At 38.3% G+C, this 13,060-nt stretch overlaps 1 protein-coding gene across 4 annotated transcripts in view; it reads left to right on the forward strand.

Annotated features, from left to right (window-relative positions):
• The window catches only part of LOC100556731 (cadherin-6), a 295,831-nt gene that overhangs the window by 234,569 nt on the left and 48,202 nt on the right, over positions 1-13,060 (forward strand). For all 4 annotated transcript variants that reach the window (XM_008119683.3, XM_062977621.1, XM_008119684.3 and 1 more), the window contains 2 exons: positions 159-326; positions 7,877-8,064. In XM_008119683.3, the coding sequence (XP_008117890.2) occupies positions 159-326; positions 7,877-8,064 (356 nt within the window). The remainder of the gene's footprint in view (positions 1-158; positions 327-7,876; positions 8,065-13,060) is intronic.

Here is a 13,060-nt window from a genome sequence, read left to right on the forward strand (position 1 = left end):
CAATAATATAACAACAACAATAATATAAGTAAATGTTTACATTTGCTCCTCTTAAAGGCATCTAGATCTAAAGCTGCAAGGAGGTTCTTAAGGCGAGAGATATGCCATTGACTCCCAAAAAAATTAATATTTTAAGTACTGTCCTTTTTCAATTCCAGGCATCATCAAAACAGCTTTGCTGAACATGGATAGAGAAAACAGGGAGCAATACCAAGTGGTCATCCAGGCCAAAGACATGGGCGGACAGATGGGCGGATTATCAGGAACCACTACAGTGAACATCACGCTGACTGATGTCAATGACAACCCACCTCGCTTCCCTCAAAGTAAGGAAGATATCATTATTCTGATTTCTTTAGTTAAAGCCACTTATCAGTATTTTAATTAGATGATGTGAACTGAGTGAATTAACTCAATGATGTGAACAGAGTGAATCAAAGTAATACTTAAGTCTAGTGGAGAAGGCGGTTATTAAGTAGAATTGCTGATTTTATTCTATTGGTAGGTGCTGCTATATTTCAAAGTGCAAACAACTTTCATGACAATCTCTATCGATATCTCCTTAGTAAATTCCAAAAACCCAGAAAGCTATGTTGATTAGAATAGCCATACCCACAGATAAAGGTACAGCTCTTTAGTCCTGCAAACTCTGATTCCACTACACTATGTTGGGAATGGCACAAAACCATGCAACTGTGTGGGGAAAAAATAATCAGTGTGATGACAGTACATATAAAACATAGCTTCTTGGAAATCACATCTTTTCATTAAACATAGAAAATACATTTCCAGTCCTTATGTTTGCAAACCAACACTTAAAACTGTAGGAGCAAAGTTGTATAAAATCTGATTAAGACCCCCTCTCGGCGGCATGATTTTTTCATGATCATAATATGCAGGAAATGACGGTATGATTTATGGAAAATAATGCAGATTTGTAATGTATCGTTCTAGGAAACATGTCTGTTCTTGGTTCAGAACTAGTTATTTTACTACAGAATTTCAATTTTCCTCTCCCTTCCCAGAGGAAACTGCAACCCTTCTATTTTTTTTCTTGTCATTAAAGATACTGATTAGTTCCAAAAAGCTTTCTGTTGATGACAATTGGCAATTACATCTAAGCTGGTTTCTCTTCACCTCTGTCTAGTGCCTTTGGTATTATAATGCATGATTTAAATGAGTCAAAGGAAACTGCACAGAGATCAATTGAGTTACAATGGGAAGAAAATTAGTCCAGTTGTAATTCTGCATGTATTATGGATATTTCTGTGTACTTTCTTTTCAGTGGCAATTGGTGCCTGCTGAGGGTGATGGGTCACAGGGCAAGGTCACTCTAGATGGAGCCATTGTTTGAATACACATTTTCTACCAAAGACAAAAGTGTGGTGCATGAACCTTAAGAGCATGAATGCCAAGCTGGCGGGAGCATTCTTACAAAAACACTACTTTGGACCTGTTTTTTCCCCATTTTAAGCAACAACTCCCATTACACAGAACAGCAAGTGACTTGCTTGTAGTGAATGCAATGCAACATAAGGAATCCACATAGCCACACAAATAATAACAGCAAGGGAAACAGTGGTGATAGCAACGACCCGAGCCTCCGGTGGCCTAGAGGATAAAAGCCTCGTAACTTGAAGTTTGGGTTGCTGACCTGAAAGCTGCCAGGTTTGAATCCCACCCGGGGAGAGTGCGGATGAGCTCCCTCTATCAGCTCCAGCTCCATGCGGGGACATGAGAGAAGCCTCCCACAAGGATGGTAAAAACATCAAAAACATCTGGGCGTCCCCTGGGCAACATCCTTACAGACGGCCAATTCTCTCACTCCAGAAACAACTCTGGTTGCTCCTGACACACACACACACACACAAAAAAAGCAATGACCCATTGCAATCCATTACAAAAATGAACAATAAGAACATGCCTCCAGAATTGAAGACCCTTCCAGACAGGCACAAAAATGCAAGCAATGCCTCAGGTAAAACAATGTCTCTGGTAAAAGCAAATTAATTCAAAACAAAGCAGGGGTTCCCTGCTTTGTTCTGAATTAGATAACCCAGATCTAATGGAGTACTGGGCCTGTGGAGACTCACCCTTGGTTAGTCTTGGGACTACCCGGGGGTGAGTCCCCATTGTCATCTTGCACCTTTTGGGCTCCTGGAGCCCAAAAATGCAAGGTGGCACCCCATGTCCATATAGGTAAAAGGTAAAGGTTTCCCCTGACGTTACGTCCTGTCATGTCTGACTCTGGGGGTTGGTGCTCATCTCTATTTCTAGGCTAAAGAGCCGGAGTTGTCCATAGACACCTCCAAGGTCATGTGGCCGGCATGACTGCATGAAGCGCCGTTATCTTCCCGCCGGAGCGGTACCTGTTAATCTACTCACATTGGCATGTTTTCAAACTGCTAGGTTGGCAGGAGCTAACAGCGGCCGCTCCCGCCGCTCCAGGGGTTTGAACCTGGGACCTTTCGGTCTCCAGCTCCATGCTTTAACGCACTTCGCCACCGGGGCTCCTCCACGTCCATAAAACTACCCTTAAATTTTTTAAAAATGTACCTGGCCACCATTATGGTGGTCATAGAGTCCTCCTGACATGTAGAAATGACATGCCAGGAGACGGGGAGGTAGGAAGCTATTTTCCTCCTCGCCTTCCCCACCCTGACATATCATTTCTACATGCCAGGACGACTCAAGGACCACCAGAATGGTGGCTAAGCATGTTTTTTTTTAATTTTAAGGGTATTTTGGGGTGGGGGTTTCATGGTAGCTAGGTGCCATCCTGATACTTACCGAGGTGGCATCTAGACACACACCCTGGGAAAGCCCAGGTTTTTTTGTGTGGGTGAATTTAAACCCATGCTGAAGTGAGTTTTTTAAATCCGCTTTGGAACTGGTTTAAGTTATGTCTAGAAGCATCCTGAGGCTACTAATCAGTCCACATAGTAAGGCAAGGCAATTGAATTTGCCTGGATTCTCCTAACTAGCAATGGAAGGGATGTGATAGCTGAGATAGATAGAAGCACACCCAGGGCATTGATGTTTTGGGCTAGCAATCCTAACTAAATCCAGTCAGCAATCCTAACTAAAACTGCATCAATTCCAAAATGGTTAACATTACTTTAGTGGGCCTCATTGGATCCATTTCTTTAGTAGATCTACTACAGTTGGTAGCCTAAATTTGTGATTTTGAAATACCGTATATACTCGAGTATAAGCCGACCCGAATATAAGCCGAGGCACCTAATTTTACCACAAAAAAACTGGGAAAACATTGACTCTTTTTGAATGTTTACATAAAGCTCAAATTTAATATAAGACTGTCCAACTCTGATCAAATCATTATTCTCATCTTCTTCAATATAAATGTGCTTATGTATCCTTTTAATAGTAATAGAGTAAAATAATACATGTAATAATAATAATAATAATAAATACAGGAAAATAATACATGTAATAATAAATAGAGTAAAATAATAAATGCAATAATAATAATAAGATCAGAGTGAAATAATAAATGTATTAATAATAATAAAAATAGAGTAAATGTAATAGTAGCAACAATAATAATAGAAAAATAATAAATGTACCATATATTCTCGAGTATAAGCTGACCCAAATATGAGCCAACCAGGACCCTCACCCGAGTATAAGCCGAGGGGTCTTTTTTAGTCCTAAAAAAAGGGCTGAAAAACTAGGCTCATACTCGCGTATATAGAGTAAGTACAGGGGAGCTCTTAACTGAAACAATAAGAGGTGAGGGAGGAGGTTACTACCACAATCAACCATACCAATTTCATGCTGTTTCTGTTGATACCACTGGTATGAAACTTGATAATATTCTGTTGTGTTTCTTAGCTTACCTCAGGAAGATTTTACTTTACTGCATTTTCCTTGAAACTATGGGCTACAAATTTACACAAAACCCTTGCCTGTGGAAACCTTGCACATTAATTAAAATGATCAGAACTTTATCCCTTATATATTGACTTTCCATAGGCAGAGAATTTGTGATGCATTTGTTAAGAACAAGGTGCTTTTGTCCTGAAGAAAATCTTGCAATTTTGGACCCAAAATAGGTCAAAATTCTATATGTGTTAAGATACAGTAAGGGTTTTGTTTGTTTAGCCACTTGAGGGATAGCTCATAATATAGGGCAAATATCAGCCTGTGGCTACTGAAAGTAAGAAATTCCTGCTGACATGGGTAGCCTTTGATGTGAGAAGCAGCTCTGTGGCCACAAGAAAACTACACATCTAGCTACAGGCTTCCCTCATACTCTGAGACAATGATGCAGAATTACAATGACCAAAAAGTCCCCCAGACAAACTCTTTGGGTCATTTGTAGTGCAGTATGTTAATAAAAAGGGTTTGGGCTATACTCAGCTTTGTGGCATTATGTCACATTAGGCAATGATTGTTGGTTGTGTTTGGTTCTCTTTCATTGAAAGCACGGATACTTTGAGTTTTCCATGTTCCTTTAGGGCAAAACAGCCCCCTAAATATGTTCAAGAAATAATTTACTAAATTCATTGCAAGGAGAAAAGAACAGAAATGTCTTGCAAGGATTTGCTGATCTAGAAAAAGCAGGGCCCTTCACATATTTTGCCTACTTACCTGCTTATTGGTCTCAAGCCACATGGATGGTGTGATAGGTAGGCCACCAGTCTGCATATGAGCAGTACATACAGTAGAGTCTCACTTATCCAACATAAACAGGCCGGCAGAACGTTGGATAAGTTAATATGTTGGATAATAAGGAGAGATTAAGAAAAAGCCTATTAAACATCAAAATAGGTTATGATTTTACAAATTAAGCACCAAAACATCATGTTATACAAGAAATTTGACAGAAAAAGTAGTTCATTACACAGTAATGCTATGTAGGAATTACTGTATTTACGAATTTAGCACCAAAATATCACAATGCATTGAAAACATTGACTACAAAAATGCGTTGGATAATCCAGAACGTTGGATAAGTGAGTGTTGGATAAGTGAGACTCTACTGTAGTTCCATTTAAGGTGCCAGGCTGGAATTAGTAATTGTGTTTGGCTCCTTACATCATTGGACTAGTATTGTGTTGATAGCTGCAATATCATCCTTTAACGCAGAGCTTTTTCATGATGTTGACACACTTTTTAGATATGCATCATTTTGTGACATAGTAATTCACCTCTACTAGCAAACCAGAGGTTAAACTAATTATAAGAAACTATAATTATTTCTTATATGAGATACTGGTACATACATAATGAAATGTATGGTAACATGACATATCGTATTTATGCAAATCTAATTCTCACATTTTTTGCTAAATTGCCTTGCCAAAGTTAGGGTGCTCATTAGATTTGCATAATACAGTATTTTGAGCCAAAGGTGAAGCTGCTTCAGGACCACTTGGAGCACATATTTGAGGGATGTTATCTCTAATTTTAATTGTCGCGGCTCAATACTATGCAATTTTGGAGTGTGTAGTTTGGCAAGGCATCAGCATTCTTTGGCAAAGAAGGCTCAAGACCGTGTAAAACTACAGTCCCCATGACTCCATAGCATTGAGCCAGTGCAGTTAAAGTGGATTCATTCTACAGCATAGATCAGGCATGAGCAAACTTTAGCCATCCAGATGTTTTGGACTTCAACTTCCTACCGGCTGTTAGGAACTGTGGAAGTTGAAATCCAAAACACCTGGAGGGCCGAAGTTTGCCCATGTTTGGCATAGATGCACTCCAAGGTTTTCTTTTCCGTTGCTGAAAGCTTTGGTGTTCTAACACTTTTGTTTTTAATTAAGGAATTCTAAGCAGGCAGCAACTGTAACGACCAAATTACAAAGAGTGCATATTATGCCACTGCACATTACATTCAGCAGCATTTTTTTTGGTTTCAGGGTTTTGAAAATTGAGGTGCGCATTAGATTTGATGGTGCATTAGGCTTGAGTAAATGCAGTGTTCCCTCACTACTTCGCAGTTCACTTTTTGTGGATTCACTGTTTCGCAGTTTTTCAGTAAACTCTAAAAGACTATTATAAATCATAAAAAATTACAATTTACAGCCTAAGGAAGGGAGAAAGGAGAAGCCAAAGGGAGAGAAAAGGAGCCCAAGCGGCAACAGGGGGAGAAGGACGCGATTTATCAACACACAATTGGTTGATAAAGACTTAAAATAGTGTATAACTACTAAAATAATGTACAAATATTAAAATACAGTAGAGTCTCACTAATCCAAGCCTCGCTTATCCAAGCCTCTGGATAATCCAAGCCATTTTTGTAGTCAATGTTTCCAATATATCGTGATATTTTGGTGCTAAATTCGTAAATACAGTAATTACAACATAACATTACTGCATATTGAACTACTTTTTCTGTCAAATTTGTTGTATAACATGAAGTTTTTGTGCTTAATTTGTAAAATCATAACATAATTTGATGTTTAATAGGCTTTTCCTTGATCAGTCCTTATAATGCAAGATATTCGCTTATCCAAGCTTCTGCCGGCCCGTTTAGCTTGGATTAGTGAGACTCTACTGTAAATATAATGTCTCTACTTCGCGGATTTTCACTTATTGCGGGTGGTCCTGGAACCTAACCCCAGCAATAAGTGAGGGAACACTGTACAGTATTTCATGAAAACCTTTCATTTATATTGTTTAAATATAATTTGTAAGATAATAATATGCACTTTCATGATATTGGGTATTTCCCATTACACCTGTGTGACACAACTACACATCTACAATGATGGCACTATATTTCAATCTTATTTATTTCACTTTGTTTCTCTCCCACCTTTCTCCCAAGATAGGGATTCAAGGGCACAAACATATAAAACATATTTTAAACTTCAAATTACAACAATCTAAATATATTAAAGTATAAATATAAATGCCATTTGTGTCATTAAAACAAGAAAACCCATTTGGGCATGCAAAGAATATGATCTCCCTTAATTTTTGGAATTTGCAACAAATTCCTGGACTCAGAATGCTTTAATTTTGCATGTGTGCATTTTGCAGCAGGATAAATTGGTGAATCTCAAGGTTCGTGTTCTTAAAAAATCACAAAACCATGTCTCCCAAGCTCTCCCCATTGACAGTAATGAACTGTATGAAAAACGGTGTGAGAATATAAGGCAATTTGATGTTATGATGTTCCAACTTTGTGCACACTGAGGCTGGATCTACATTGCCATATAATGCAGTTTGGATGGGTCTACATCCGTGGTTCCCAACCTGTGGGCCACGGCCCACTGGTGGGCCTCAAGACCTAAAATAAGGTCTGAAAGACATGTGGGAAAAATCAACTCTACATTATTAAATATGGTTCTCTGTGGGTGGGCAGATGGCGATTACTGGATGGCATACGTTCTGTATCAGAAACTAGAGCTAACATGGACTTTCCAATGGAATTTTCTGAATCAGTACCCCAAATAACCAAACCGAATCTAAATTTGACTAAAAACTGATTCATAACCCTTTTGGTACTAATGTTGGAGAGTGGTCCCTGGTCAAAGTGGTCCTTGGTCAAGTGGTCCCTGGTCAAAAAAAGGTTGGGAACCACTGGTCTACAGTGACCATACAATACCATGTAGATCCAGTGCCTGACATTTTTTAATTTGATTCCAGGCCACGGGGACCATAGAATGGGTAAGAACCCACCTTTATGGGCACTTGGATTTTCATTTAACCCAAACGAAGATAGAAATGCCTTTATAACACCATATAGTCTCAGAATGATGTTCTGCAAGTAGTTTGCATGAGCAGTACTCTAGTCATAATTTTAACAGTGTGGGAAACTGAAATAGTTAGAAAATCTACATGTGAATGGAGAGTTTTGAAAAATGTTGAAATTATTCTGAAGTTTCTCTCTCTTTCTCTTAAGGTGCCTACCAATTCAAAGTCCCAGAATCGGCACCACTGGATTCAGCAGTGGGCAGGATAAAGGCTAGCGATGCTGATGTTGGCCAAAATGCAGAGATGGAATATAGCATCATTGAAGGGGATAGCTTAGAAATGTTTGGTGTCATCACAGACAAGGAGACACAAGAAGGCATCGTCACTGTTAAAAAGGTGCACTTTTTTCTGAAGAAGCATTCTAGTCTTTCACATGTTTTGTAACATTAATTTTATTTCTCACACAGTGTATGTCCGAAAGCATTTAATAATTTGTTAATCAAATGTAATGTATGTTCTACAAGGAGTATGAAGCAATAAGAAACATTTTGCCCATTGTGAATGTCTTTTATGAACTGGATCCCATTCACATTATACAATTACGGTACTTTCCCCCCTTAAACTGCTATTGTTGCATTCTAGGGAAGTCTGTGGTTTGGAGAGAGGTATTTCTAATTCTCAACCAGAAAGTTGTAGATACTTGACTAAACTACACCAGACTACACACTCCAGTCAAGTGATGTTTTAATACTTTACTGTTTTTGGTTGCTTGATTGGCTTGTTGTATGATTATTTGGATTTTTAAATGTGTTTTCATTTGGTTGACTCTGTTTTATTGGGCTTCGCCTCACTTGTAAGCTGCCGTGAGTCCATTCAAAGAAATAGTGGTGGGATATAAAAATAAAATTATTTTATCAAGGTTTCATGCTATAACCAGTACAGAAACTTTGATAGATCCAGGGACAATATTACTCCCATCACATATTGCACCCTGACTTCCACCAGACCACTGAAATCCAATAGCAAGTTGTCCTACTAGATAAGGCAACAAATCATTGAAAAAGGCAATTCATTCTGCCAAATTATAGTTACAATTTAATGCCAAATTTTAGTTGCAAACTATAAACAAACCTAAAGGTCTGTGTTCAGAAACATGTTTATCAAATCATGTAATTTTGGGTTTTTTATTTATTATTTATTTATTTACAGTATTTATATTCCGCACTTCTCACCCCGAAGGGGACTCAGGGCGGATCACATTGTACACATATAAGGCAAACATTCAATGCCATACACAAAGAACAGGACAGAGACAGACGCAGAGGCAATTTAACCTTCTCCTGAGGGGATGTTCGATTCTGGCCACAGGGGGGAGCAGCTGCTTCATCATCCACTGTGATGGCACTTCCTCATTCCAACGTCGTAAATTAGTTAAATTTGCCTCCCCACTTTATAAGTGGTACCTTATTCCCTACTTGATAGATGCAACTATCTTTCGGGTTGCTAGGTCAGCAATGAGCAGAGGCTATTTTTTATTTTTTAATAAAATCGAACTCAAGACCTCATGGTCAGAATGATTTATTGCAGCAGGCTGCTCACCAGCCTGCGCCACAGCCCGGCATTTAAAAAATGCTGGTTTGAAAGTGACACTAAGCAAGTTGTTTAAGAAGGATCCTGAATTTTTCCTTAAAATTGTATTTCAGAAAATAAAATAGAATGTTATTCCTCACTCATTTTCTCCTTTAAAGAAGGATTGAGTAATTTTGGCAGTTTTCTTTCACTGCAATTTTTTTTAAACTGCACCAATTTCAAGGGCAGTTTTGCAATTTATTCTGTGCAAAATTCACAAAAGGCTGTTTTGTAAAAAAAAGTTCTTTCTGCACAGAAAAAAAGATTTTTCTTTAGATAAAATAGTTGTGCACAGAGAGGGCTGTTTTCCGTGCAATGCAACAGGTAAAATTTTTGTACAGAACAAGTTCAAAATGAGAATCTCATCAGTCCAGAATTCTTCTTGTCAGGTTTTCTTTACATTTGAGCAAAGTGTTTTTTACTTGTTTTATTTTTTGGATATTTTTGATAAATATTTCCATCTTTAGTGTAAACATAGCAATTCACCTAAAATTGTCTATGCAGTTTCATGTTCATGCTGTTTCATGTAACTTTACACTATAATTTAGAACTCTATATTAGACATATTAAGTTGCAGTTTTAAACCTCTTTTCTCACTTCTCTTTTTCCTTCATGTCGAGCAGGGGTGTGGGGAGTGTAGTCCTGAAACACTGACTGGGAAAGTATTCTAGCCCTTGCAAAATTTGCTTGCCTTTGTGCCCTTTTGCATAGTAGATATTAAAAATAAAACACTTATACATACTATTGATGACATTGAAAATACAACATGTTAAATCATATCAGAATCCTCTTTTCCCCATATAGTACAAATAATAGTTCTGCTCATGTTCGTTCTCTCTCTCTCTCTCTCTTTCTCTCTCTCTCTCCAATCTCTCACCCATTTTAAAGAGCAGTGCCTTATTGGATCATGGATGGAAGTCATCTAATTATATGACACCTTTGTTGTCAGAAAGAGTAACGCTAATTTCATTTACAAGCAACCTTTCTGGCAAGCTTGATAAGGTTAGAGATATCAGCCTGCATCAATCCAAGCTTCGCCAGCCCAAAAGAGACATTGCATAGATTTTCAGGGACACACTTTTTGCCTGTAGATATCACTATGATACCTGTCAGTACTTGTTCATACCAAAATGCCTCATAGGAGTCAATGGTGTTAATCAAGTCAGTTTTTTTGTTCATGTCTGTTTATGAAAAGAATGCTTTGGTCAGTTTTCATATGAGACAGGGAATACAAATGAAAGCAGGGTGGGCATAAGGGTTTGTGTCACTTCTTCTATACCCCCAGGTTTGTGGGATGTAGTCAAATCTAATTGCAAATACATTTGTGCCATTTCTACCGTGTCTTCATTCTAAGCTCAATCTAAGGTCTCTGACTTTGTGAAGAAATAGTATTAGAAACTCATGCCATTTTGTAGCCTCAATATGTTTACAAATATTAATGTTGATCATAGAGAACAGTAGGTAATCCCTTCAATGGAAAGGGCCAGTCTGTAAATTGTCATCAATTCACCAGTAAGCAAAAAGCACCCACTTGAAACCCTTTGCCTTTTCCTCCATCTATAAAACTCAGATCTCTCTCTCTCTGTGTTTCATTGTAACTGCATTGCAGCTACCAACTACTTCACCAGCCCTCAAACCAAGCCTGTAGGTTGTGTCAGAGCTCAGCAGAGGTTGTCAATGCTTATGAAGAAAAATCTGGTAAGACATCAAAACCCATTGAGGCAAACATCTTCAGCTACTTTGGAAAACATCAACTGACCGTTCTTGGTGCTCGTTAACAAGCAATCAAGTCAAACAAACAATAGTTATCCCTTCACTTGACACAACCCAATAGCGTTCCTGCTATACTGCTTTACTGAATATCACACGTGATTGCTTCTGACTCCACATAACATCCTCAATTGTATTTCCAATGGAAACAACCTCCTCTTTCCCTCTCTCTCTCTCTCTCTCTCTCTCTCTCTCTCTCTCTCTCTCTCATAAGAACGCGCGCACACATAGCTTCCATACAGGAAAAAATATGTGTCCCATTTCTCCCTGCTAGATGTTTTAGGTGAAATAAAAATACCGTATTTCTTAAATTTCAGTGCCTCAGTGCCACAACCAACAACAAAAATATATAAGGTAACACCTACAGTTCTAAGACACACCGCATTTTTAGAAACTAGCTGTGCCCGGCCACGCATTACTGTGGTGAAGTATGGTGGTATGGGAAATAAAGTATTGAGGAATTGGTGGTAGTTAAGGTCAAGGGTAAAGGTTTTCTCCTGACATTAAGTCCAGTTGTGTCCGACTGCACACTGAAGTGCATTATATGCAGTGTGGAGTCAAGATAATCCAGTTCAAAGCAGATAATATAAGATTATAAATGGGTTATATTATAATAATAATAATAATAATAATAATAATAATAATAATAATAATAAACTTTATTTATACCCCACCACCATCTCCCCAACGGGGACTTGTTGTGGAAGGGCCTTGAGTCTACACTGCCATATAATCCAGTTCAAATCTGATAATCTGTATTTTATAGGCAGTGTGGAAGAGGCCTAAGTGAGGCCTAACTCTGCCTGTCCCCTGGGCTGAGTGGGTTGCTAGGATACCAAGTAGGCAGAGCTTAGCCTTCTAACTGGCAGCAATTGGATAAAAACAATTATTCCTCTCCCTCTAATTAGGACTTTATTTTTCTTTTCTTTTTGTTGTATGAACGTAGAGGCATGGATGAGGGGTTGTGCTGCCAAGTTTAGTGTTTCTGGGATGTGTAGTTTTGTTGTTTTGTCCTAGGCCGAAACTTCATTACCCTTTTATATATATATATATATATATATATATATATATATATATATATATGTCCAGCAAAAAAAGTGTGTCTTAGAACTGAAGAACTACAATAATTCAAACTGAGATCATTTGAAAAGAAATATCTCATTAATGTTGAAACCCCATGAGAAAGACCTATCATCTCACAAACACATTTTTGGGGAGTGTTTATTTTAGAAAGGTGTGAGTGATATCATTCAACCTAATACAATTTAAAATGCAAATATCTGGATTTTACTCCTGACTGTGAAAGCTGAATCAATTAATTCTTTCTAAAAGGTGAAAGGCTCTACGCACCGTCGAGGATAAATCTGTTGTTCCACAATATGTCGTTATCTCAATGAAATTTTCACATCTCACTTTTGACAATGAAGATTTAAACAGCAGATGGCATTACAGCTGTCTTCATATGTGTTCACAACTAGTGTCTGCATGATAAGGATGGAGCAATTATTTTAAATCAGGTGGTTTAATGTATAGGTAACCCCAACTTGAGTTTGCCACAATCCCCCCGCTCCTTGAGCACTCCCATTCTCAATCTATATGTTGCTAGCCCTTCACCATTCCAAAACCATGAGAAGAAATGGGCCAGGCTTCTCCCCAAAACATTTACTAGCTGAGAATAAGTACCGGATGGCACCACTCCAATTCTACCCATGGAAATGAACTAGACTGGTAGTTGTTTTTTAGTTCAGCTTCATACTGGTGATAGGACAGCATATTCCTCTCCACATGAGGTAGGAGGTTCACTTAGGAGGTGCAAGTCAAGTTGTATAGCACACACAGTTCCACCACGCTTTTCCATTGGACATAGCTGCTTTCCTTACAATTTCCTTACAATTGGGTGGACCCTGGTCCACCTGTCCCAGGTCACATCTCTCACTGGCATCCAGGACCTCATAGAATCATAGAATCAAAAAATCAGAGAGTTGGAAGAGAC

Source organism: Anolis carolinensis, chromosome 4 (genome assembly GCF_035594765.1).
Source record: "Anolis carolinensis isolate JA03-04 chromosome 4, rAnoCar3.1.pri, whole genome shotgun sequence".
NCBI classification, from domain to species: Eukaryota; Metazoa; Chordata; class Lepidosauria; order Squamata; family Dactyloidae; genus Anolis; species Anolis carolinensis.